The sequence below is a fragment of the Pogoniulus pusillus genome, chromosome 5 (genome assembly GCF_015220805.1).
Source record: "Pogoniulus pusillus isolate bPogPus1 chromosome 5, bPogPus1.pri, whole genome shotgun sequence".
Classification (NCBI taxonomy): domain Eukaryota; kingdom Metazoa; phylum Chordata; class Aves; order Piciformes; family Lybiidae; genus Pogoniulus; species Pogoniulus pusillus.
The window spans coordinates 10,673,726-10,700,287 of NC_087268.1; the positions used below are offsets into that span (position 1 = coordinate 10,673,726).

The 26,562-nt window shown below is 42.9% G+C and overlaps 1 protein-coding gene across 1 annotated transcript in view; it reads right to left on the reverse strand.

Annotated features, from left to right (window-relative positions):
• The window catches only part of ADGRG7 (adhesion G protein-coupled receptor G7), a 35,111-nt gene extending 8,834 nt beyond the window's left edge, over positions 1-26,277 (reverse strand). The window contains exons 1-11 of the mRNA XM_064143985.1: positions 26,169-26,277; positions 21,421-21,528; positions 16,076-16,207; positions 14,667-14,776; positions 10,573-10,728; positions 8,639-8,730; positions 7,715-7,833; positions 7,517-7,630; positions 4,156-4,316; positions 2,317-2,466; positions 76-188 (exon numbers count right to left, since the gene is read on the reverse strand). Of these exons, the coding sequence (XP_064000055.1) occupies positions 76-188; positions 2,317-2,466; positions 4,156-4,316; positions 7,517-7,630; positions 7,715-7,833; positions 8,639-8,730; positions 10,573-10,728; positions 14,667-14,776; positions 16,076-16,207; positions 21,421-21,528; positions 26,169-26,277 (1,364 nt within the window). The remainder of the gene's footprint in view (positions 1-75; positions 189-2,316; positions 2,467-4,155; positions 4,317-7,516; positions 7,631-7,714; positions 7,834-8,638; positions 8,731-10,572; positions 10,729-14,666; positions 14,777-16,075; positions 16,208-21,420; positions 21,529-26,168) is intronic.
• Between the last annotated feature and the right edge of the window lie 285 nt (positions 26,278-26,562).

Sequence of the window (26,562 nt, forward strand, 5' to 3'; positions counted from 1 at the left end):
TTCCTCAAACTATATGAGGATCAAAATATTGCATCTTAGTGTAAAATGCTAGGAGTTTTACATCTTCACTCTTACCTGGTGAGTATTTGAAACAAAATGGTAATGACCAGGCCAGCCATGGACAATCCAATACCAATGTAAGAAATATACTCCAAAGGCTTTGCATATTTATATTTGATCTCAAAGACCTGAAAAACAAATGATATCCATTTTAAGATAAGACACATTTCTTTCTACATTTTCTGTTTCAAGTTGCTCATAGAAACAAAAATATTTTGGTAACATTGTGACTGTCGCTGGCCACTGCCAAAATTTTCAGATCACACAAAGTTATTCTGGACCTCAAAATTAGAGGAGTATATGCAGAGCTAAAAACAAACACAAAATAAACAACAACAACAAAATAAACCAACCAAACAAAAGAAACCAACCAAAAAACCCACCCACTTAACAATGTCCCAAATCACAGAATCACAGAATGCATCAGGTTGAAGGCCATCTTGTCCAGCCTCCCTGCAGTGCACAGGAACATCTCCAAACAGATCAGGTTGCTTCACAGCCACATCAAGTTCAAGCTTGACTACCTCTGTGTCACTCAAATATTTAGCAAAACAACAGATTAAATTATTCATAGAAAAATGCAGGGTGGCATAGACAGGAAAAAGTTGCGGTAAATTTTCATACTGATGCACAGTCTGAATTTTGTCTTCTGAGGATAAGGTCTAAGGTAAGATCTTGTGAAGAATTAAAAATTTAAGCCAGTCTTTCTTTGTATAGTGACAATGAAGCAGAAAGTAAATGTCAGTGTATTAGGTGAAACAAAAAATACTGTTGTCTTTGCAAAATCTTCTCTAGAATATAGTCATTTTGTGTGATAAGGAGATCATAGAATCATAGAATCAACCAGGTTGGAAGAGACCTCCAAGACCATCCAGTCCAACCTATCCCCCAGCCCTATCCAATCAACTAGACCATGGCACTAAGTGCCTCAGCCAGTCTTTTCTTGAAGACCCTCAGGGACGGTGACTGCACCACCTCCCTGGGCAGCCCATTCCAATGGGAAGATGCATAAGATAAAGGGAAACACAGAAACAAATAAATATTACAAATGTCAAATACTATTCTATGAAGAGAGTGAAAACAAACTCTGAAATAATGGAAGCCAAACAATATGTTTGGCTTTCCAGAAGCCTGAGAACAACTTGCTTGCCTCAATTTGCCAGCTCTGCCACAGGTCAAAAACAAGTATGTGTGGTTGTCTTAAGCTCCTGTGGCTTGTAGCTCATCATGCCTACACCCTTACATTGGTGTGCTGGTCTTACCCTTGAAAACGACCAAGTAAATGTTTGTTCAGAAAGGCAGCAAGGGTGGTGATGAATCTTCCACACAAGTCTTATGAGGAGTGGCTGAGGGAGTATCTCCAGCACTAGAATTTGTTTGTTTTGTTGGTTGGTTGTTTTTTTCCTTCTACGTTCGTTCCAATACACAATGAAATGCAGTGAGGACAATGTTTTCAGTGCAGGTTATGTTGAGAAGTGTGCTTATTACAGAGGACATTTCTCAAGTTCCTCTGATGGCTTTTCAAAAAATCCTGTTCTGGTTATTGAAGGATTCGTGAAAGGGGAAGTTTATAGACTCAATGATCTCAAGACTTGTCTTGAACACAACTTTTGTGAGCAGTGGCTGAGTGAGCTGGGGTTGTTCAGCCTGAAGAAGAGGAGGCTGAAGGGAGACATCATTGCCCTCTACAACTACATGAAAGGAGATTAGAGCCAAGTGGGGGCTGACTGCTTCTTCCAAATAACAAGTGATAGGATGAGAGGAAATGGACTCAGTTTGCACCAGGAGAGATTTAGATGAGATATTAGGAAAACTTTTGTCACTGAAATAATCATTGGGTGCTGGAACAGGCTGCCCAGGGAGGTGGTGGAGTCACCACCCCTGGAGATGTTTAAAAGATGTTTCCATGAGGAGCTTAGGGACATGGTCTGGGAGTTGTATACAAGGAGATGTTAGGTTATGATTGGATGTGAAGTCACCATCCCTGGAGCTGTTCAAGGCAAGATTGGACGTGGCACGTGGTGCCATGGTCTAGCCTTGAGCTCTGTGGTAAAGGGTTGGACTTGATGATCTATGAGGTCTCTTCCAACCTTGGTGATACTGTGATACTGTTGATACTGTGACTTGATGATCTTAAGCTCTCTTCCAGTGAGATGATTCTGTGATTCTGTGAAATGAAAAAAAAACCCAAAAAAAACAACAAACCACAAACCAACAACCCAACCTCTTCCCATTGAACAAAGGACAACACCCTACCATTAGGACAGCAAAATTAGTAGTGTGATTACACCTGCATTTCAAGAACTGGTCTCTTCCTTTAGCACAACCAGCAGTGCTCCAGTCATTGATAGTATAGTCCCAAAATACACAGATGTGATCACGCAGCCTCAGTTCAGACGTGTTGTACTGTGAATTGGGATTGCAAGAAGAAAAAGTGGCTACAGAAGCATAAACAGATGTGGAGAAAAAAATCAGCATGTAGTGACAAATGTCCTCTGGAAGGGGAGCTGACAGCTACTAAGAGATTTGCAGAATTTCCAGTAAACTTTATGAATAATACCAATAATGGCACAATTTGGCATTTTGAACTTAGTTTGTGTGCCTTTCTCAGTCAAGACTGCCAATGAAATTACCTATTTCTGTGAATTATCCAGATAGTTACAGTTCAGATGCACACTCCTGAGGCATTAAATAGCCACCAAATTAATTCTGTGTAAGCCAGAAATCAGCTTTCGAATATTAATAGCATTAAATTGCTGCCAGCCAGATCTGAATCCATAGTGTAAGAGGAAGCAAACTACATTAAATGCCATGAACCATCCCCTCCTCTCTGAGCATAGCAGCTCATGCAGTCAGATGTCAAAATGCATGCAGTTATTTTTGGACAGCATATTGCAATTACAGATGCATTTTAATAAAAGACAAGCAGCTTGAATTGCAAATAAATGGTGAAAGCAACTATTCATAGCATTAGGTAGTTCAACTAAAAATGAGGAATGAAAATAGGAGTACAAATTAAATGACAAGTTTGTCTTAGAGATTTCCTTAGAAATGAGATATTTCCTAGATCACTTAAGTGTATGGATCCATGATGATTACTGGTCTATCATATATGTGCATTTGAGATCAAATAAATTGCTAAAGACTCTAATAAGAGGCAAATTACTTCTTGTCTGGTGAAACCATACTACACCTGAGGAGATACTATCTAAAAATTCAGTTATTTGGGCAAATGGGCACTCATATGGTACATGTTCTGCAAGAAAGCAAGGACATGGAACTGTTGGAGCAGACCCAGAAAAAGGCTACTAAATGATCAGAGGGCTGGGGTCCTTCTGCTATGGGAATAGGGTGAGGGAGTTGGGTTTGTTCAGCCTGGAGAAGAGAAGGGTCTGGGGACACCTTACATTGGCTTTCCAGCACTTGAAAGGGGCCTACAAGAAGCTGGAGAAGGACTTTATGCAAGGGCTTGTTGTGGTATTACAAGGGGGGATGGCTTTAATGACGAGGGTAGATTTAGATTGGACATTAGGAGGAAATTGTTTACAGTGAGGGTGACAGGACACTGTAACAGGTTGCCCAGGGATGTTGTGAATGCTCCCTCCCTGTCAGTATTCTAGGCCAGTCTGTACAGGACCTTGAGCAAGCTGGTCTAGTGGGAGCTGTCCCTGCCTTTCTCAGGAGGTTTGGAAATAGGTCTTTAAGGTCCCTTCCAACTCAAACCATTCTGTGATTCTGGAAAGAAAAATTGTCTTCCAGGGACCTGGCTGGTTTAATTCATGATTTAGGACTAATCTACCCCAGGGCAAATGCACTCTAATTTACCTATTACTCTATGGAAGTTTTGCATTCAGACATCCTAGTTTGACAGCACTGGGTCAGTAACATCATGTGGTAAATACAAATGTTTAAAAGTGTTTTCTGTACCACATTATCTGGCCACCTTTCACTATTGTCACCTTTACATGCTACAAACTCTCTCAACAGCTTCTTGCCAGAAATATCCATCTGCTTGTGTCTGCCTAAGTGCTGAAGAGAAGCAGAAGGGCAAGGGTAGCCCCTGGTTCAAATGGAGCATTTCTTATGGAGACTTACCTTGGGACTGAAGGCTATTTCAACACTGCTTGTTCTTCCACCATTAATGTTACCAGAGACAACTTGTTTAGAGTCACTACTGTGACTCTGATAAATCCTTGACTGGAAGAATTTGTCATTTTGATACAAGATAAAGCCAACTCTTCCATTGTCTGATAATCCTTCACAGGAAAACAGAAAAAGAAGGTATGGATAGCAAATATCAGAGAAGTGGGTGCCTTTGAAGAACCCTACTCTTATGCTGTTTCAAACATCCAGTAGGTGCAGCAGATTTTTGTTTAGATATTTATTTAGAATCCATTTTTTTAAGTACAGTAGAATTTCTCTTCCCACCAGTATCAAGAAAATGATACATTTTTGCTGTAGTGGAGTGTGAAAATAGTTATCACTATTCTGTTAATTTAATTTCAGGGGGAAAATACTATTAATGAGGAAAATAATATCCTAGTTTCCAATATGTGCACGTAGTCTCAATAGTTATCCTTCTAATAACACTAAATAAGAAATAATTACACCATGGGTGTTTACAGCAGTAGAAAGTCAGAGAATAAAAGAGGTTGGCTGGACTTTTGCCTTCACATCCAAATTTTAGACTCTTACTAATTTTTTTCCTCTAACAAATTAAAGAGATTTCACCTAAATTATTTAATTCATGAGCCTTAATTGTTACTTAAGTGAGAGGAAGCAAAAATCCTGGTTCATATGAAGGATTCTGTTCTTGATTTTATACTTGTTGGTTAAGATCAAGAGAGACTGGTTTGGTGTCTCACATGATCAAGACAGGCTTATATGACTTTACAGAATGTCACACCTGTGTATTTAATATTAAAGAATTATGTATATGTTTCAAGACAAACTTTGCATTCAGTCTCACTCTTTTGGAGCAGTGTTATGATACACAGGCATTATAATCAAGGCTTTAATTACTTAACCATACTGTTTTACCACAGGATTGTTATCTCAAAGAGTGAACAGAAAAGACAGGGAGCAGTTAATGAGCTATCCAGTGGTTTTTTTTCATGTCATTGCTGAGTACAGGGATATCTGATTTATCTCTTAGAGTCTTTTCTAACCCTGGTGAGAGGACTGAATTACTCATTTCCCTGTGAGGTTGAATACAAAAAATCATAGAATTACAGAACTGTTGAGGTTGGAAGGGAGCTTTAGGATCATCAATACCAACTGCTCATCTAGAGCTCACAATCCCACCACTACTCCTGAATCACTACCACTAAAGCATGACTCCCAGCACCACATCCATGTGTCTATTAAACTCCAACACTTCCCAGGGCAGCTAGTTCCAATAACCCTTTCTGTGAAAAAAAAATCCTAATAACCATCCTGGACTGCCCCTGTCACAAGTTGAGTCCATTTCCTCTTGTTCTGTCATTCATTGCATGTGAGAAGAGACCAACCCACATCTCACTCCAGCTATCAAGGTAGCTGTAGAGGGCAATGAGGTCGCACTTCAGTCTCCTCTTCCAAAATATTCAGCATTATGCTATTGTTCCAGAGAAGTCTCCTTCCCTGGAGACTTTCAGAACCCATCTGAATGTGTTCCTGTGTGACCTGTGCTAGATTATATGGTCCTGCTCTGGAAGTGGAGGGGGTGGACTTGAAGATCTCCAGAGGTCTCTTCCAACCCCTAGCATCCTGTGATCCTGTGATGTCTTTGTGCTACTGTTACTGTACAGAGAACAAGCCTGCTGGTTTTAGATGCCCAGTCTGAAACTCTTGTGGTTATTAGCATGTCATAGAAATGCACTGGTCCAAAACTCAAATCCCCCACACCAACCAGCTTCTGCAGCAAATCATAAAATCATAGAACCATGTAAAGGTTTGGGTTGGAGGGGCCTTTAAATATCATTTCTTTCCAACACCTTACCATGAGCAGGGACACCTTCTGCTAGACCGGGTTGCTCAAGGCCCCATCCAACTAAATGAAGAGGAGGAAATTTTTTTTCCACCTGGAAAGCACCAATTTATCCTCTGAGCACTGCAGAGAGTATGAGCATCTGGAAAAATTCTATCTGACCATGCTATTAAAGACTATCCCAATATGTAGGTGTGAGGATGTGTCAGACACATACTGTCTGACACCTGACCTCAGCAGAAATTTTAGCTGAAATGACATGCCTTTGGATTTCATGCAAGGTACTCATGTGCTTCCTCTGGATCTTGATGTCTTTAGAGGTATGGGGAAAGATTTGTTAGATTCTCAATTTCAGAAAAGAAGATAAATTAAAAAGTCCCAAACACCAAATGCATTCTGTCCACTAGTGCATTAATTTCTAAGTAAGAAATGCATCTTGACCACACCAAACAGCTGCAGGATCAACGTCCTTCCCCAAATCCATAAAATCATAAAGCTCTTTTGGCTGGGAAAGACCTCCAAGACTACTGAGTCCAACCATCAATGTAATACCAGGCTTATCACAGTATCACAGTATCACAGTATCATCAGGGTTGGAAGAGACCTCACAGATCATCAAGTCCAACCCTTTACCACAGAGCCCAAGGCTAGACCATGGCACCAAGTGCCACGTCCAACCTTGCCTTGAAGTGCCCCAGGGACGGCGACTCCACCACCTCCCCGGGCAGCCCATTCCAGTGTCCAATGACTCTCTCAGGGAAGAACTTTCTCCTCACCTCAAGCCTAAATCTCCCCTGGCGCAGCTTGAGGCTGTGTCCTCTCGTTCTGGTGCTGGCCACCTGAGAGAAGAGAGCAACCTCCTCCTGGCCACAACCACCCTTCAGGTAGTTGTAGACAGCAATAAGGTCACCCTTGAGCCTCCTCTTCTCCAGGCTAACCAATCCCAGCTCCCTCAGCCTCTCCTCGTAGGGCTGTGCTCAAGGCCTCTCACCAGCCTCGTCGCCCTTCTCTGGACACACTCAAGCATCTCAATGTCCCTTCTAAACTGGGGGGCCCAGAACTGAACACAGTACTCAAGGTGTGGTCTAACCAGTGCAGAGTACAGGGGCAGAATGACCTCCCTGCTCCTGCTGACCACACCATTCCTGATGCAGGCCAGGATGCCACTGGCTCTCTTGGCCACCTGGGCACACTGCTGGCTCATGTTCAGGTGGGTATCAATCAGCACCCCCAGATCCCTCTCTGTCTGGCTGCTCTCCAGCCACTCCAACCCTAGCCTGTATCTCTCCATGGGGTTGTTGTAGCCAAAGTGCAGCACCCTTGACATGTGCATTTCCTGTACTACCATATGGCATCAGCATGCATAAAAAAGAACATATAATTGTTTATGTTGGCTAAGGGGTTTGTTTTTTTGCCACAGGAGATTTTTTGTGAATATTCAATCACTTTTTTCTCAGGCATGGTTTTCAGAAAGAGAAAAGAACTTACGGTTATTTGAAATGTTCAGCAGTATCTGAACTTCAGTACTGAGATCACTGATAAGCCCAGGGACATTTTCCTGTATTTCTACTTTTGTTGACTGATAATATGCCAGTGATGTATCTGTAAAAATCAGCAGTGGATACATTAGGATTTGTGGGGCATGCCACCTTGTCCAGGTAAATCCAACAGCACACATAGACTTACCTCTCTGTGCTGAAAACAGAATTGTAGAGAGGTTTGATTTCAGTGAAGCGGACTGAATCACAACATTGGGCTGTGAGATGTTGGCAGTCAAAGAAAATTCCTCCATTGTTTTTGTGAGGCTGCATTGAATCACAGAATCATTAAGGCTGGAAAAGATCTCTAAGATCATAAAGTCTAACCTTCTACACAACACCTCCATGACCACTAGACCATGTCCTGAAGTGCCACTTATACTCATTTTTTTAACACTTCCAGGGATGGTGACTCTACCACCTCTCTGGGCAACCTGTTCCAATGCCTGAACACTCTTTCAATATTGAATTTTTTCTTAATATCCAACCTAAACTTGCCCCATCACAACTTGAGGTTATTTCCTCTTGTTCTGCTGTTAGTTACCTGGAAGAAGAGGCCAACACTAGCCTCACTACAGCCTCCTTCCAGGTAGCTGAAGAGGGCAATAAGATCTTCTCTCAGCCTCCTTGAGGCTAAACAATCCTAGCTCCCTCAGCCTCTCCTCCTAAGACATGCTGTCTAAACTCCTCACCAGCTTTGTTTCCCTTCTGTACCCTGTCCAGTGCCTCAATGTCTTTCTTACACTGTGGCACCCTAACATGGACACAATATTTGATCTCACCCGTGCTGAGTAAGAGGTGAGAAAAAAGTTACCATTATTTGTTAATACAGGGTCAGTCTCTGAGCTTCCTCTCTCATTTGGTTCTCCAGTGAAACCTATGCCCTATCCTGATTCATTCTGCAAAGCAGGCAAATACAACCAAATTTGTTTATATCGATATAAATCTACTGAAATTTCATATTGGAGTTGAATGCTAAAATATTTTGACTTCTCCATGAACCAGTTTCATCTGAAACAGAAGAGAAAATGCAGTTTACTACATTAAAAAAAATGGCAAAAAATAACATTACCTTGTTGTAACATTGAGAAGATTATTGTAGCTGAATTCTGCTTTGTCACAATCCAAGAGATGACTCACTGTAGCCATTACTGCCACAGATGCCTGACAAAAATAAAGAAGAGGGGGAAAAGGCAATATTCAAATGGAATTGAAATAAATCAGCCCATGTGCTACATAGTGGATGGGCAGAGGAAAAACACTTAATGAGTTGTGATGGTTTGGGTGTTCCCTGCCCCCTCCCCCCCACACTTTAGAAATCACCCAGACTAGACTCAGCCAGCTCTGGAAATTGAATGAAGCTTATATTTGCAGCTGGCACAATATACAAGCAGATATTTACAGTAGATACAGTTACAGACAGAAATAGACAAGGTAAAAAGGTAATACAGAAACACAACTCCCCTCCCAGAAACCTGAGTCCCCAGGAGGGGCTTTCAACCACCCCTTCACCTTCCCCCTAACCCTCTCAACCTTACCCCAGTCCCAAGGAAGAATAGAGGTTCGGCCAGGGGGTTAGGAAGCAAAGTGGATTAGCCCAAACTGGAGGGTGGGGTTAGAGAGTAAGATGCAGCTCAGCCAGCAGCCCCAGTGAGAGTGGATATCTAATGTTTTTATTTCCTATACATCTCAGCAAACCTGTGAGTGAAGTAGACATCAGCCTTGTTTCCCTTCCACAGCCTATAATCTAGTTCTTCTCACCAAAACATTCTAGCTAGCTGCAAACTAGCACACGTGTATTGTTTGGAAGTACACACAACACTGTAAGCAAAGTTCAGGATATTATTCTAGAGAATTTTGCACAAATGGCTTTGTAAATACTACACTGTAATTAATTTAGACACTAAGGATGAAATTAGTGACTTATACATCAAACGATGCTCGCATTAGAATTCCAGACAGATGCAAACAGCTGATAACAAATTTATTCTCAGCTCTGAGAAGTGACCCAGAAGTAATTCCCCTCAAGAACACTGAAATAACTGGAAAAGTGAGCCCATGCCAACCTTGTGAAGTTGAACAAGGCAAAGTGCAAGGTCCTGCACCCAGGTAGGGCCAGGTCTGAGCGCAAACAAAGGCTGAGTGACAAGTGGATTGAGAACAGCCTTCTCAGAGTGCAGAGAAGAATTTAGACATGCTGGCTCGACATGGACCAGCAATGTGCACTGACAGCCCAAAAATCTACCTCTGTCCTGGGCTGCATCAAAAGAAATAAGGCCAGCAGATAAAGGAGGTGATTCTTCCTCATTGTGCTGCTGAGACCTCACCTGCAGTACTGTGTCCACCTCTGGAGCCCCCAGCACAATAAGGGCATGGATCTGTTGGAGAAGGTCCAGAGGAGGGCCACAAAAGTTATCAGAAGGCTGGAGCACCTCTTCTATCAGGACAAGTTGAGGGAGTTGAGTCTGTTCAGCTTGGAGAAGAGAGGTCTCTGGGGAGGCCTTAGAGCACATTCCAGTACATGAAGGAGGCCTACAGTAAAGTTGGGGAGGGTCTTTTTATAAGCACTTGTGATACAATGAGGGGGAATGGCTATAAGCTGGAAGAGGGGAGATTTAGACTGGATATTAGGAAGAAATTCTTTACACAAAGGGCAACACTGGAACAGGTTGGCCAGGGGTGTTGTGGATGGCCCCTCTCTGGAGGTGTTCAAGGCCAGGCTGGACAAGCAAGTTGGTTTAGTGGGAGGTGCCCATGACTATGTCAGAGAGATTGGAAGAAGATGATCTTTAAGGTCTCATCCAACTCAAACTATTCTATGATGATGCTGTGAACCCTGCTAAATGGTAAAATAAAAGCATTTGGTTTTCAGTGTTATGTACAGTAAAAAGGAAGGACAGTGTTGCTTCTGCCAGTAGAAGAGGGACGAAACAGATATCTCAAATATTAAACCACAAATGTGTTGTTTTGCCATGGATGTGTTATTTTATTCTTAGTAAGTCTCACCTGAGTATCTTGAGAAACATTTGGCTTATTCATGATTTGCACTGCAATGTTTGCAGCAGCAGAGATGTTCTGTGTGCTCAGCTGCTCTGGTCTGGAGGTAAGGATTTGAGTGTTACTTGCAATAGCTGAGAGATTGCTGGAGTCTGCGGCTTCAACCTGTTTGGAAAATGCCAAAACCACAGTGCCATTCAAGAGAACAAAAATGAAAAGAGGGAAAAGAGTCACCACTTTCATAACATTCTCACATAAAATCAAAATGTACAAACAATTGGTTGTCTAAATTGTTTCTGTTCATGCCAAGCAGGTGGTGCTTGCAAACTTTCCCTTCAGGATGATGTAATGGACTGATGGAGTAGCTTGGGTTGGAGTGGAGCCCTGGAAATCCTCTGGGGGAAGGGAGACCAGGCTGTGCAAGGGCTTACTTTGAATATCCACAACCTCCCTCAGAAACCTGCTGTGTTTGACCAGGTTCAAGGGGGAAAATGTCCTCTCATCTAATTAAAATTTCCCACATGGCCATCTTCTCTCTGTTGCTGCTAACCCTAAAACCACAACTCTCAAAGAAGAGCTTGGCCCCGTTGTTCTCCACACCTTGCCTTGAGGAAGCTGTAGACATCATTAGGGCCTCCCTTTTCACAACAAATCATGGAATCACCTGGTTGGAAATAACCTTAAGATCGTCAAGTGCAACCATAATCTAACATCTCCCTGTACACAACTCCTAGACCATGTCCCTCATCCAGATGTCTTTTAAACACCGCCAGGGATGGTGACTCCACCACTTCCTTGGGCAGCCTGTGCCAGCACCCAATGACCCTTCCAGTGATGATTTTTTTCCTAATATCCCATCTAAATCTCCCCTGGTGCAACTTGAGCCCATTTCTTCTCATCCTGTCACTTGTTACCTGGAGAAGTGGTCAGCCCCCACTTGGCTCAAATTTCCTTGAATAAATGTAGAAGAAAACAACCAAACAACCAACCAAACAAATTCTAGTGGTGGAGATACTAACAAGAATTGCTAGAAGCACTGGTTTGGTCCAATTTGAGTCAGTTAGCACCCAAAGAGTGTCTGTCAGTGGATCCATGTCCAAGTGGAGGCCAGTGACAGGGGGAGTCCCTCAGGGATCAGTCCTGGGACCAGTCTTGTTTAACATCTCTGTTAGTGACATGGACAGTGGCATTGAATGTACCCTCGGCAAGTTTGCCAACACCACCAAGCTGTGTGGTGTGGCTGACAAGCTGGAGGGAAGGGGTGGCATCCAGATGGACTTTGATAGGCTGGAGAGGTGAGCCTAAGCCAACCTGATGAAGTTCAACAAGACCAAGTGCAAGGTTCTGCATCTGAGTCAAGGCAATCCCAATCACCAATATAGGCTGGGCAGTGACTGGCTCAAGAGCAACCCTAAGAAAAGGACTTGGGGGTGCTGGTGGATGAGAAGCTCAACATGAGCCACCAGTGTGCAGTTGCAGCCCAGAAAGCCAACCATATCCTGGGCTGCATCAAGAGAAGTGTGGCCAGCAGGCTGAGGGAGGTGATTCTCCCCCTCTACACTACTCTGGTGAGACCCCACCAGAGTACTGTAGTGTTCTGGAGCCCCTGTTGCAAGAAAGATATGGGCATGATGGAATGTGTCCAGAGAAGGGTCACAAAGATGATCAGAGAATTGGAGCACCTCTCCTGTGAGAACAGGCTGAAAGAGTTGGGGCTGTTCAGCCTGGAGAGGAGAAGATGTTATTGTGGCCTTCTGGTATCTGAAGGGGGCCCAAAAGAAAGATGATGAGGGGTTTTTAGGGTGTTAGATAGTGATAGGACTAGGGGGAATGGAGCAAAACTAGAAGTGGGTAGATTCAGATTGGTTGTTAAGAAGTTCTTGACCATGAGGGTGGTGAGACACTGGGTTGCCCAGGAAGATGGTGAAAGCCCCATCCCTGGGAGTTTTTAAGGCCAGACTGGATGTGGCACTGAGCAACCTGATCTAGTGTGAGGTGTCCTTGCCCATGGAAGGGGGATTGGAACTGGATGGTCTTTGAGATCACTTCCAACCCTGACAATTCTAGAATTCCATGATGTGTGGAGTGTAAATGTCTGTAGTATCTTAAAAGTATAAACTAAAGGAAAAAAAAAAAAGATGAGTCATTAGCTGGATGTTATATGAAGGTATAGCTAAGTAACAGTAAGACTGAAGGAGATGGAAAATCTGATAATTTCCTTTGTAGGCTGTGGAGATGAACTAAACAGTGCAGCATATCACTTCTTTCCTAACCCAGTCAACAAATTAACTTCAACAAATAGCCTCGATAACTGAATTGTTCTCGAATTGCTTATGCTGGGAAGCTCTCAAAATCAAGATTAGTTCAGTCATGCGGGTTTGAAGTATTTATAAAGCTTGGAATGATAGGAGAGGTGAATATATTACAAAGAGAGGAAGGAAATTAGCATTTATAATGATAGGAGATGATATTATTTGACTTGAAAACATGAGCATGTGCACCATGAACAAACAGGTCATCGTGAACGCCTGTTTTCACTGTTCTTTCTTCTGACTTTGAGCATGACCTTATATTCAAAGTAAATATTTTTTATTTTAAAGAAGTTAAATCCTTTTAAACCTGGTCTCTGGATCACTTTCTTGGACACCTCCCGCTCCCATTTCCTGGCATCCCCCTTTTAGCTGGAGCTGTCCTGGACTCGCTAGATGGCAGCAGAGTAACCTTGTGTTAGAACCACAGAATCCTAGAACTGTTGAGGCTGGAAGAGTCCTTAGAGAGCATCGAGTCCAACTGCTTGCCTACAGCTCACAGTCCCACCACTATTGCTAAGCCATAACCACTAAATCATGGTCCTAAGCACCACGTCCATGTGTCTTTTAAATCCCTCTAGAGATGGTGAGTCCACCACCTCCCTGGCAGCCTGTTCCAATGCCTGGTAACTCCTTCTGCAAATAAGTTTTTCCTAATATCCAACTTGCACCTTCATGACACAACTTGAGGCTATTATATTGCAGACTTATGTTGACTCCTACTAGCATTAGAAATAACTACTACTAATATTATTGATATTACATTTCATCCATTTAATGAAGGCTAGGTAATAGGAAAATATATTGAGCTCAAGGGTATCCCATCAAAGGATTCAGGCAAGTGAAACATTGTATTGAATGTACAATAGTTAAGCAAAAAATGTGAGATGAAAGAGGCTTATTTAAAGGAGCTGTAGAGGATTTAGGGTTTTTTCCTTTTTTTCTTTTTTAGTTGGGAGCAGTGATAAGGAAATAAAGAACAAAATGAGAGAAGCAGTCACTGTCTGTAATGTGCTTAGTCAAGTACAGCTCTCCATGTTTTATAGATGTGGCAGACTTAAGCTTTAAAGCAAGGCTTAGGGGGTTATGGATTTTATCAGGAAGTTTGTCATTCATACAAGAGAGTTTGAATTTTAATTCCTGAGGGACAGAGTTGTTTCATCCGTGATCATTTGAACTGGAAAGTTTTGCTCTTAATCCTTCTTAAAGTGTTGGCACCATCATCACTTTCTTCCCTCATGCCACTCATGTCCATGCCTTGTCCAGCCTGGCCTTGAACAACACCCCCATATAGGAGGCATCCACAACCTCCTGTTCCAGACTCTCTCTATCCTTGTACTGATTAACTTCTTCCTAAAATCCAATCTAAATCTACTGTCCCTCATCTCAAAACCATTCCCCTTTGTCCTATTGCTAGACATCCTTATGAAAAGTCCCTCCAAAGTCTTGCTGTAGGATCTCCTTAGGTACTGGAAGTCATTAATAAGGTCCCCACAAAAGGGGAACAACCCCACCTCCTTCAGCCTGTCCTCATAGTAGAGGTGCTCCAGGCCTTGGACCATATTTGTGGCCTTCCAAGCAAAGTAAAATAATCACCACTGGAAATTCAGACCATTTGAAAGCAGGCACATGCCAAGAAAGCCACTGAAAAAGGCTCTGATTGTTCATTTGGCTATCCACAAAGTTTAAATAAGTGTAAAACTTATCTATGTCCTTCCTCAATTTCATACCATTTTTTTTCCCTTGGGATAATGCAAAATCTCAGACACCATTTAAATAGTAATTTAAGATTACCTGTGATGCTAGAGAGTCGAGATTTTCATTACAGTTGAGAATCTCAGGGGGCTGTAAAGTAGGGATTGTCTCTTCCCTGGAGCACATCCGGATTGCTATTGAAGTGTTACCTGCAATATTGTAAAAGGAGAAAGAGACTCATGTAGTGAAGAGGTGCTGACTTTCCTACACGTGACCTCACTAGGAATTAAAACAGTGCTGTAGGCATGATACTCTATCCAATGCTGTTTTCTGTTTGCTTGCCAAATATTTGGTTTCCGCTGTTTCAAGTGACCATCAGTTATTTAATGAGTTTGTGGAATGGGTGTCTTATATATGCAATCTTCTCAGAGTGGCTGACATTATTCATGCCAAATTCATAAAGGTTTAGTTACTCTAGAGCTGCAGAAACACATCTTTTAAGCATGAGGCATAGCTACCAGCACTGAGCTACCCAAAAGGCTTTTTTTATCGAGACCTGGCAAGCATAATTTAGAATCACAGAATCATAGAATCAACCAGGTTGGAAGAGACCTGCAAGACCATCCAGGCCAACCTAGCACTCAGCCCTGTCCAATCAACTAGACCATGGCACTAAGTGCCTCAGCCAGGCTTTTCTTCAACACCTTCAGGGACGGCGCCTCCACCACCTCCCTGGGCAGCCCATTCCAATGGCAAATCACTCTCTGTGAAGAACTTCCTCCTAACATGCAGCTTATACCTCCCCAGCACAACTTGACACTGTGTCCCCTTGTTCTGTTGGTGGTTGTGAAAGATGATGATGTTGTGAGAGAAATGCAAAGGGTGCATGAAGCAGCTGTGCAACACTTGCTCCTCTATGAGGTCTCTAAAAGCTGAGACAATTCATGGAACCACAGTTGGTGGAAAGAGTCCTGAATCCTAATGATAAATAGAGGATATAAATAGATTATTTTGTTATTGAAAGGCCACTTGGGAGCAGACATTAACTGACTTTCAACCCAGTCTCAGACAGACACAAATACAATTTGCAGTGCATACTCTTAAATTATCTACATTTGAGGTAGAAAGCTGTGTGGAAAGGTTTGCTCTCCTGCTGCCTCATCTATGCCTCAGCTTGTGTCAGGGAAGGTTCATCATGGATATTAGGAGCAAATTCTTCACAGAAAGGGTTATCAAGCATCAAGGTGGGGTTGCCATCCCTGGAGCCATTTAAAAGACATGTGGATGTGGTACTGAGGAGCATGGTTTAGCAGTGGTAGCTTAGCAGTGGTGGTGGGATTGTGATCTCTAGGTGAGCCGTTGGACTTGATCTCAAAGGTCTCTTCTAATCTCAACAGTTCTGTGGCTCTATGCTGTTCTGGCTTCAGACATCAGCCTCTCACCTAGTCTAATAATCTTTCACAAACTTTGCTTTTGGGAAGTAGAAGTGAAAAGAAAGAAACACTTACCATTCACAGTATTGGGTGCACATTTTTCTTCGGAGTTCCCATATTTACCCACTACAATCTCTCCAAAAGTAAGGGTTTTTACAGTGCTTCCAGAAATGTCCACTGTGTAGGTACTGGCTTCACAGAAATTAACTGTGCAGGAGGAACAGAAAAATATATCCAGGTTAAATATTTTTAGTACAGGGATCCATTTTCAAAAATAAAATAGTATTGGAACAATAGAAGCTCATTGAATCTTTTATCCTAAAGGAAACAAAAGCAGTTGGATAAATCTTGTCTAAACCCATGCTGATGAGTGCCTGCAAGTGATATTTATGATGTCACTGAACTATTAAAGGGCCATGCTTTTTACCATTTCTCCAGTTTTCATTGCCCTGGTCATAGAAAATGTGTGAAAGACTATAAAACTTGGCTTCCAGACTCTTGTTACCCAGGAGAAACCAGATTTGGTAACCTCATGCCACAGGGTACAGTGGAAGTGGGGTGAATATATGGTTGCTCCATATGAGGTTTGGATAATTAATAAGAGATGGTCCTTTAGTGGCTGAGCCATGATAGGTTGGATGTGTCTTCTGGCACAGGTTGCCACTGCCCTACTGCATGCTGGAACAGAACAGGGTGGCCACCTTAAACCCCACATCTTGTCTAAGCATCTGGCACTGGGTATGTCTGAAGGCAGGATGATGAGCTCAGTGACCTGTGGCTTGACTCAGCACAGATAGGGGCAGTGGTTTTAAACTAGAGCAGGGTAGATTTAGTCTGAGCACTTGGGTGAAGTTCTTCACAGTGAGTGTAGTAAAATACTGGAATAGATTGCCCAGAGATGTGGTGGTAGAAGCCTAACCCCTGCAGACATTCAAAGTTAAGCTCAATGGGGTCCTGGGCAGCCTGATCTAATTGGAGATGTCCCTGCTTACTGCAGCAGGGTTGGAGAAGATGACCTTTGAGGATACTTTCCAACCCAATGCATTCTATGATTCTACAATTCTCATGTCATACCATGTTGCTGTTAACACAGATTTACCTTGCTGTGCTACAAACACTTAAGGAAAATACTGCAGCACACAGCACACAGACAGAACATTTTTGCTTTGTCTTAGGACTTGCAACGTCCTGAGTTTGCTGTCTTGCTAATCTGAACCACATTTCAGCTGACTGTGTCTCATTAATAGGACTGAGTCAAAGAAAAATACTCCTGAGGGGGGTGCAGGAGCCCTCAAGTGTGCTCTGTTTCTGACATGGGCTTCCTTGCCAAGACAAGTGATTTTCTGTAACTGTTCTTTTCTATAGCCTCTCAGCTTCCCATGATATGATTATACTTTTCCTACTATAGAGATCACAGAATCACAGAATTGTGAGGGTTCAGTGACCTCAAGGACTGTCTAGTTCCAATCCCCCTGCCGTGGTCAGGGGCACTTTCTACTAGATCATGTTGCTCAGAGCCCCATCGAGCCTGGCCTTAAAACCTCCCAGGAATGGGACTTCCACCACCTTCCTGGGAAATCTGTTACAGTGTCTTACCACCCTTATGGTGAAGAACTTCTTCTGAACATCTAATCCAAATCTACCCTCCTCTGGTTTGGATTCATTCCCCCTAGTGCTATCACTACCCAACACCCTACAAAATCCCTCACCAGCTTTCTTGTAGGCTTCCTTCAGATACTGGAAGGCCACAAAAAGGTGTCCTTGGAGCCTTCTCTTCTCCAGACTGGACAACCCCAACTCTTTTATCCTATATTCATAGGAAAGGAGCTCCAGCCCTCTGATCCTCTTTGTGGCCCTTTCTCTGGACATGTTCTGTCCATATCTTCCTTGTAATAGGGGCTCCAGAACTGCATGCAGTGCTCCAGGTGGGGTCTCACCAGAGTGGTGTAGAGGGGCACGATCACTTCCCTCAACCTGCTGACCACACTTCTCTTGATGCAGCCCAGGAAGTGGTTATGAACAAATAAGAACACATGAGTCTGCAAAGATTAGGTCTGAACTTTACTTGCTAGAGGTTATTAGCAAGATGAGGTATCTGAAAAATGTGAGATGGCAGGAACACACGAAGGGCATCTTGGGCAAAGAGAGCACCACAGCTTCAATAGCAAATGTGTTCCAGCAGCAAATGTGTTCCAGAAGCATGCTAAATGTTCAACCAAAACATTTCTCTTCACACTCAATTTCAGTCTCTCAAACTTCAGTTCATGACTGCTGCCCTTACTTTATGTTTCAGTGGTTCCAAGAGGAATTTGGATTTGATGGTCCTTGCAAACTCTCACTCAGTTACCTGGAGGCTGCTCTTTGCTCTGTCCTCAGCCTTCTCTACACCAGACTGAACAAGCCCATCTCTTGCTCCCTGCAGGCCACCTGCTCTAGGGCCCTTACCAACCTTGCTGCATCCTGTGGGACCCTCTCCAGCTTTTCCAAGGCTTTTCAGCTTGGAGTGCAGGAGGCAAAACTAAGCTCAGATTTCCTGGTGGTGCTTCACCAGTGCCAGGAAGGGGAGAGTAATAATGTTTGCCTTGTTTTCTGCTGGCTCCACTTCATGTCCACTGTCACTCTCAGGTACTTTCCAGCAGGGCTGCTCTCAGCCACCAAGTTCCTGATCTGTAGCAATGTCCCTGGCATGAAGAGTAAGAACTTGTCCATGTTAGACATTAGGAGATTTCTGTTGGCACAAGCCTCGTTTCTGAGGTTCTTCTGCATTTAAACCCAGTTGTTAACTGTGTCAATATGACCTCTGCTCCACACCCACCTGCAGATTTACCGAGAAGGCATGATGTGTCATCATTCAGCTCTTTGATTCAGCTCAAGAGGCTAAATGATACTGGCCCTAGTATTGATTAGGAGGTCTCTCTGCTTCCTGAATATTTCAATCAAGTCACCAACCACTACCCTTTGACCTTGGGTGTTAAATTTTAACCTGGAAGGTGGTTCACTCACTCAACCTGTTCATCTTCACCTGCCAAACAAGAATGCTGAGGGAGATGTGTCAGTCTCTAAAGGCAAGGTGTACTATTTCTGCTGTTCCTCTGTTGACTACATAGTCAGCTGTTTCATACAGAGAGCAGTCAGAATAGCCAGACATGCTGTTCCAGATTATCTTCTTGTCTTTCACATGCATGGAAATGGACCCCACAAGGACATGTTCTGCAACACTTCTAGAACCTGAAGTAGGCTTAATTGGCTTATGGTTCCCTCAGTTCTCCTTCTTGCCTTTCTTGAAGGTGGGCTAATGGTCATCTTTTTACAGTTCTCTGTGCCCTCCCTTGAACACCACAAGGGACAGATAGCAGGCCCAAAGTGACACTGGCCAGGTCTTTTAGCAGTCTTGAAAGGATCCTGTCTACACTCACAGCTCTTAATACTTTTGTGGTGATCCTACCTTCCTTCCAACAGATGAAAGCCAGGAATAACTTGCATAGCATGCATTCATACATTAGTACCTATTCAAAAAGCATTTTTCATCTTTCTAGTTATTTTGGCCTTGATCTGAAAGTGTTTTGGGCTGGTTTATATACATATCTCTGTTACTTGGTTTGGGACTTATAAAAGAGAGTCTGAAATTCTTTTTGCCCCACTGAAATGCTTTTTGCCCCACTGGTGCAAACCTCAAACTGTTGCAAATGTTCTGACTCCAGTAGAATTGCTCCAGCATTTAAACAAACCACAAATAGGAAGAAAACCAGGCTCTTTTTTGTGACCTGTGAAGGGAAGTAACCATGACTTCATGTACAAAAGGGATGAAATATGAGCCAAGTGGAATTTTCACATCATCACTGGAGCAAAAGTAATTGGTTTATGAAAGTAGTCCATCCTATATGCCACAGAAGCACAGAATGGTAGGGGTTGGAAGGGACCTATGGAGATCATCTAGTCCAACCTCCCTGCCGAAGGGGGATCACCTGGGGCAAGCCACATAGGAACTCATCAAATCTGTCATTGTCTGTTGGGTGTACTACCCATCCTGTCATAAAGGAAATCACATGGGACACCTGAAGTTTCCACCTGCCTAGCAGTCTTCACCAAAAATATTTTCCTGGATAAGCTGCAGATCTTTCAACATCCTACTGAACAAACCTGTGAGTTCATTTGACAAAGCTGCAGCTGACATGTGATGACAATACCAAACACAGGAAGACTAAAATTAAGTAGAGCTACTCCAAAGGGAGAACTCTGTTGTTTAATGTGAAGAAAAGTGCATTTCTTCCATTACCAGTGTTGGAGGGAAGGAAAATGTAAGTGGTTTTTAAATTCTATCCTAAGTCCTTCTCAAAATTGTGTAATTTTTTTCCCAGTGGAGAGCTATGAAGATGGTTAAGGGGCTGGAGCACTGCTCTGTGAGGAGGGGCTGAAGGACCTGGGGCTTTTTTGATCTGGTGAAGAGAAGACTTAGAGAGGATCTAATCAATGCTCATAAATATATGAGGACTAGGTGTCAGGAGGGAGAGGACAGGATCTTCTCAGTTGCACCCTGTGACAAGGGACAATGAGCATAAACTATGGCACAGGAACTTCCACTTCAACATGAGGAAGGACTTCTACTTCTTTACTGTAAGGCTTACAGAGCACTGGAACAGGTTCTCCAGAGAAGTTGTGGAGTCTCCTTCTCTGAAGACTTTTAAGACCCGTCTGGATGCTTTCCTGTGTGACCTGTGCTAGGTTCTCTGGTCCTGTTCTGTGGGCAGGGTTGTACTCGATGGTCTCTGGGGGTCCCTTCTAACCTGTAACATCCTGTGATCCTGTGATATCCCTGCATTACACTGGCCACAATGTGGGTAGGCTTGGAAAGCATGAGCAAGGCATCCTCCTGCCTTGGGGGAAACTGTATCTCAATGACCAAACACCGTCCCAGCATCAGCCCCCAGCATCAGCTGGAGTTTCAGCATCACAGTGATGCCGTGCTGTGGCAGAAGAGACAGCTAGGCCATTGCTATGCCACCTGGAGGAATTTGACTTACACAAGATCAGTGGCAGCAGAACCTGTGGACAAGCATTGCCTTGCAGAGTGACAAGCTGGATTGTGTCCCTTAAACACTAGGAGATTCAGACACAGCAATGCTGAACACTGAGATTTGAATCATATTTCTAGGTCACTGTGATCTTCAAGCAGAGGAATTCCAACAAAGGCCAAATTGGCTAGAAATAGGCCACAGGCAACTGGAGCCTGTAATATCTTCCCCAGATAGAGCAGCAGAAGTGAATGAAAGATTTGGCCTCATTTAGCAAGAAGAGCCACGTCATCTGTGAATCTGACCCTGCTGAGCAGGTCACAGTGTGGAGGGATGAGGAGGGAAGATCAGAGGCCTCTCATGGCAGAGGGGTTCCCAGAAACTATAGCAGCTATAGCTTGTACTGACCTATTTCACAACAGGATCCCACCCACTTGTCTGGGCACACACAGGCTCCATCCTGATAGATGCCACCATTGAGGCAGAAGCATGGAGGTATCACAGAGTCTGCAGTGTCTGTATAAATAAAGAATCAAGTTACAAATACATTCATTAGCACATATGTAAAAGCACATCTATCTGATGGAGAGAAGAAAAGAAACAAACATAATTCACCATCCCTGGAGGTGTTTACAAAAATGAGTAGATGCAGCACCTCAGGACATGGTCTAGTGGTCATGGAGGTGTTGGGCAGAAGGTTGGACTTGATGATCTTAGAGATCTTTTCCAACCTTAATGATTCTGTGAGTCTATGATTTATTTGAAACTTCAACCAAAAAGTATGTGTGACCCACAGTCTCACCCACATCCTTCATCACTGGCCTCTCCTTGCCTCTAAAGCCAATGTGGGGCCAAATCTTTCAAACATGAGTTTTCATTCCCACAGAAATGTAGGTGGGACCAGTTTTGTGCAGCTGCAGGATGAACAGGAGTGAAGTTGTGGACCTCCAGACTGCCAAAAGGTCAAGCTGCTGAATCTGTTAAAAAGACCAAATTGCTTCTTCGGGATTTCACAGAAGCAAGGAGGGAAGAGGACCACAGATTCCCAGTGCTGAGGCACCTGGAATGGTAATGTGGATAGTCACAAGTGGAAGAATCATAGAATCAACCAGGTGTAGCCATTTGAACTAGATTCCTAGCTCAGACATAAAAATGGTAATGTGGATAGTCACAAGTGGAAGAATCATAGAACCAACCAGGTGTAGCCATTTGAGCTAGATTTCTAGCTCAGGCATAAAAATATTCAGAACAAAGAAATTTAGAAGTAGAAGCTCTGAGTGGAGAGGTGAACATTCTAGGGATAGGCCATATAATGGCAACAATGGATAAGTTAATATCATTTCATTGGAGCGTCAAGAGCTTTATGTCTGGAGGCACAGCTTGTACCTGAGGAGTGCCATGTGATCTGGCATTTTAGCATCTGTCTGGTTTGAGATGCTGACAAATAAAGACAGAAAATTCAAAAGCAAATGGTGTTGTCAGGAGCTTGTGTGTTGTTGTGCATTTCTAATGCTGTTACTGGCCTAAAAACCTTGCTTAACTTCAGACTCTCTAATGTGATTCATATAACTGGAAGAATATTGCAAAGGATAAGGGATGTGCCACGTGGCAAGGGTAATTCTCTTCTTGGCAAGCATCACTCAGCTTTTGCTCATGTTGTTGCTATTAGCGGTTGTGCTTCAGGCTGTGTCGGCTGCATTACAGCCAGATGTCTATGATGACAGTGGAATAACATCTATGTGTCACTGGGTAATATCTCCACTAGCCATTTGCCTCTCAAAACATATTGTCTCTCCATTTGGAATCTTACAGAAATTAAAGGGAAAATGCTCCAGCAGTTGAGGTCAGGGTGGCTCAAGATAAGCAGTTGTGGACAACAGCTGTATCTGGGGAACCTGGGTGCCTGTTGGGGCAGCAGTTGCCACATAGCCCAGCAGCACTGGCTCATCTGCCAGGCTCACATGTGTGATACATGGGGCCATGTTGTAGAAGAGTGACACTGAGACTCAGCCACTCATAGTCAGTTGGGAGCCTGGGAACCCAAAAAATATTAGGGAGTCTGCAGCACAGCTCAAAACCTCTGTCTTGCTTGGTGAATGCATGCCTGAAGCAGCCAGGCAGAGGTCATGACACAATAACCTCTCTCAGAGGATACCAACATGAGGAAACAGCCTCAAGTTGTGCCAGGGGCTGTTCCAACTGGATATTAGGAAAAATTTCTTCAGGGTTGTGAAGCACTGGAACAGGTTGCCCAGAGCAGTGTTGGAGTCACCTTCTCTGGAAGTATTTAAATGACACATGGATGTGGTGCTTAGGGACATGGTTTAGTGGCTTAGCAGTAGTGGTGGGATTGTGAGATCAAGCCAGGGACTGGATTTCAAAGGTCTCTTCCAGACTCAAGAGTTCTATGATTTTATAATTCTATGAGAAACCATGGAGGAAGCAGTACTGACCTACAAGTGCACCGACCCTGAGCTGTCTGCTGAGAAGCAGGACAGGGGAGCAGCTGGGGCACTCTCAGGTAGTAACAATGGTAGTGGTGCTTCTGCAGGTGGGCTAGAGTGTTTGAATCTGGATTTGACACTGTTAGTCACAGGCTGCAAAAAGGCTGAAAGGAGAGGGAAGGGTGAAAAGGAAGGCAAGTCTGACATTCATTTGAAAGCAATAAAGTAGGAAAGCTTGGAGCTGTGGGAAAAAAAGGTGCAGCATTTTCCCCTGGAGGTGCAGACACAGCTGACACACAGCCTGTGCAGCAACAAGAGCAGGTGGTGGCAAATGGCACCAGCCCTACCTTTGCCTTTCTGAAAAGAGTCCCTCTGTGACAGCATAATGCTCATGAGATCTGCTAATGCTAGTCAAAGCTGCGACTCTATTTAGAGTTCCTGGTAACTTCTTAACCTACTCTTCAAGGTCTCATGTACCATTGTAAAGTGCAAGGGGAAATTTATGACTTTCATCAATACAAATTTCTGAGTTGACTAATTCAGTCATCTCTACCCCACATGCAGTAAAACTCATCAGGCTCCAGTAGTTGTGACACTGGTTTCAAATAACATGAGGTTCTTCTGGTTTTGTTTTTAAGATTCAGAAAGCATCATCTTTGTATTTGTCTTCAGCTTTTAAGTTTTGCAGGCATTAATCAAGAATCTCATTGAGTTTGACCATAGATATTTTTCAACTAAAACTAAAGGATTCTTCAAAATACTGTGTCATCATGAACTGTTGGTGTTTTTTTAATCAAATATCATGGGAACAGTTGATGCTAATCACAGAATCATAGAATGGGCTGGGCTGGAAGGGACCTCCAAAAGTCATCTAGGTCAACCCTCCTGCAGTCAGCAGGGACATCCTCAACTAGACAATCCAAACAAGAGACAAAAATTCAGACACAATCAGCTTAAGAAATCTGCATGCAATGACTGAAGTTTCTACTGTTGAGTAGTAAATCCAAGATGGGCTACTAGGTTATAGTTACCTACTGGCAAGAGCAGTTCTGGTGTGTTGAAAGACTGTCATGAGTAGCTCAAAACTAAAGATGCCCAGAATCCATTCCTTAAAGGATATGGAATCAAGAAAGAGCATACACCAAAGGAAGGAGTATTGTCCAAAATTTACCTGGTTTCTGCATAGATTTGTGGTGGGGGAAGGCATTTATCAGTACTACAAAACATTCCCTTGTTCTTTTCCTGCAAACTGAGAAAGCCTTTAAAAATATTTCAAGGCATCTCAAGGCAGTTTGGTTAAAGTTTGAATAAAGAAGAAGCACTACCTCTGTACACAACAAGCAACACATCAGATAAGCATGGAGTTATTCTCCATTACTGAAGTAGCTGCAGTTGAAAGCCTGTTGTCAGCAGCTCATTTGTCTGCAGTTGTGTAAATCTTAGAATCATAGAATCAAGCAGGTTGGAAGAGACCTCCAAGATCATCCAGTCCAACCTATCAACCAGCCCTATCCAGTCAACTAGACCATGGCACTAAGTGCCTCAGCCAGCCTTTTCTTGAACACCTCCAGGGACAGTGACTCCACCACCTCCCTGGGCAGCCCATTCCAATGCCAATCACTCTCTCTGGGAAGAACTTCCTCCTAACATCCAGCCTATAACTACCCTGGCACAACTTGAGACTGTGTCCCCTTGTTATATTGCTGGTTGCCTGGGAGAAGAGGCCAACCCCCACCTGGCTACAACCTCCCTTCGGGTAGTTGTAGACAGCAACTTAGGCATACACAGAGTTGTCTCCAGGCTTCACTGAGCATTAACTCCCATCTCATCCGGGTGTAGTTTCATTAAGTCAAACAAAGCACTGAATATATAATATTGAAGATAAATTACTACTGATGCACTTTAAATAGTTGCTGTTTACTTATGTACTATTACTTGGGTTTGGTATAATCCCCACCTACAAACATCTGATAAATGTCCTGAAGCAAATGTAGCCTATCTCCATATATTTTTTTCCATGAGTTTCTTGATCTCAAATCATTTTACTGACTCCTTGGTGGGCAAGCAGCCAGGAGTGTCTGATTCTTTCTATGAATGTTTAATATGTCTCCAGGCATAATTTTGTATCATGTCAACATAGTGAGTATTTTGATGAGAGGAAACACTGACCAGTTTGGTGCAAGTTTGCACACAGAAGTGTCTTACAAGGGTGTAATGTCCTGATTTTCAGGTGTAGAATGTGCAAAATGAATTTTTATTTCAACACCTGTCTTCTGTAATGCAAGTTGTTATGAAAACATCAGCAGGTGCTATACAGCATGTTCTGCTTGTATGCATGCAAACATATATACATAGGGAAAACTGGAGGTTTCCTCTTTAAAACATAATTTACTAGATGAGCTAGGGAGTTTGGGTTTTTTTGTCTTTTGAAAAATAAATCCAATTTCTATCAGAATAAGAACATTTCAAGACATTTCTCAAAGCTTTATCAGAGGAATCATGTACAATGTAAACATGTTATGAAGAAAATACTGCAGAGATTGCTTGCTATCACATTCTGTTTTACACAGCATATGAAGAAAGAGTTTTTCACCCAAGAAGCTTGTAGCATGCATGCAATAATATTTAAGCCACACTTAAATACTTAAGAAAAGGGGGAAAAATGTGAAGAACTCAAGCAAAGCTCAAAGAGAGTAGAATTATATTTCTTACCTGTTTTAAACCTAAGGACAACCTGCCAAATACACAGTGCCCAAAGGATCACAGTCACTACACAACAGGTAATTCCAACCAGTGTTCTCTCCCAGTGAAATGAAGACATGTTGTGGTCCAGACTGTCTGCTCTGCCATAAAATGATATTACACATTCATAACTTTCCAATGGATAAACCATTAACTACTTGTCAGTTGCTAAAACTTTAACCTTTTCTGTTCCACTTAGAAAAACAAACCATAAAATTGTGAAGCAATAGCACACCTATAACTTTACACCTGATAAAATATTTCACTTACCAAGGCATTAGAATCATAGATTATTTTTTTTTTAGTTGGAAGAGACCTCTAAGATCCCTGAGTGCAAACTTGAACCTAAGACCACCACAGCCAT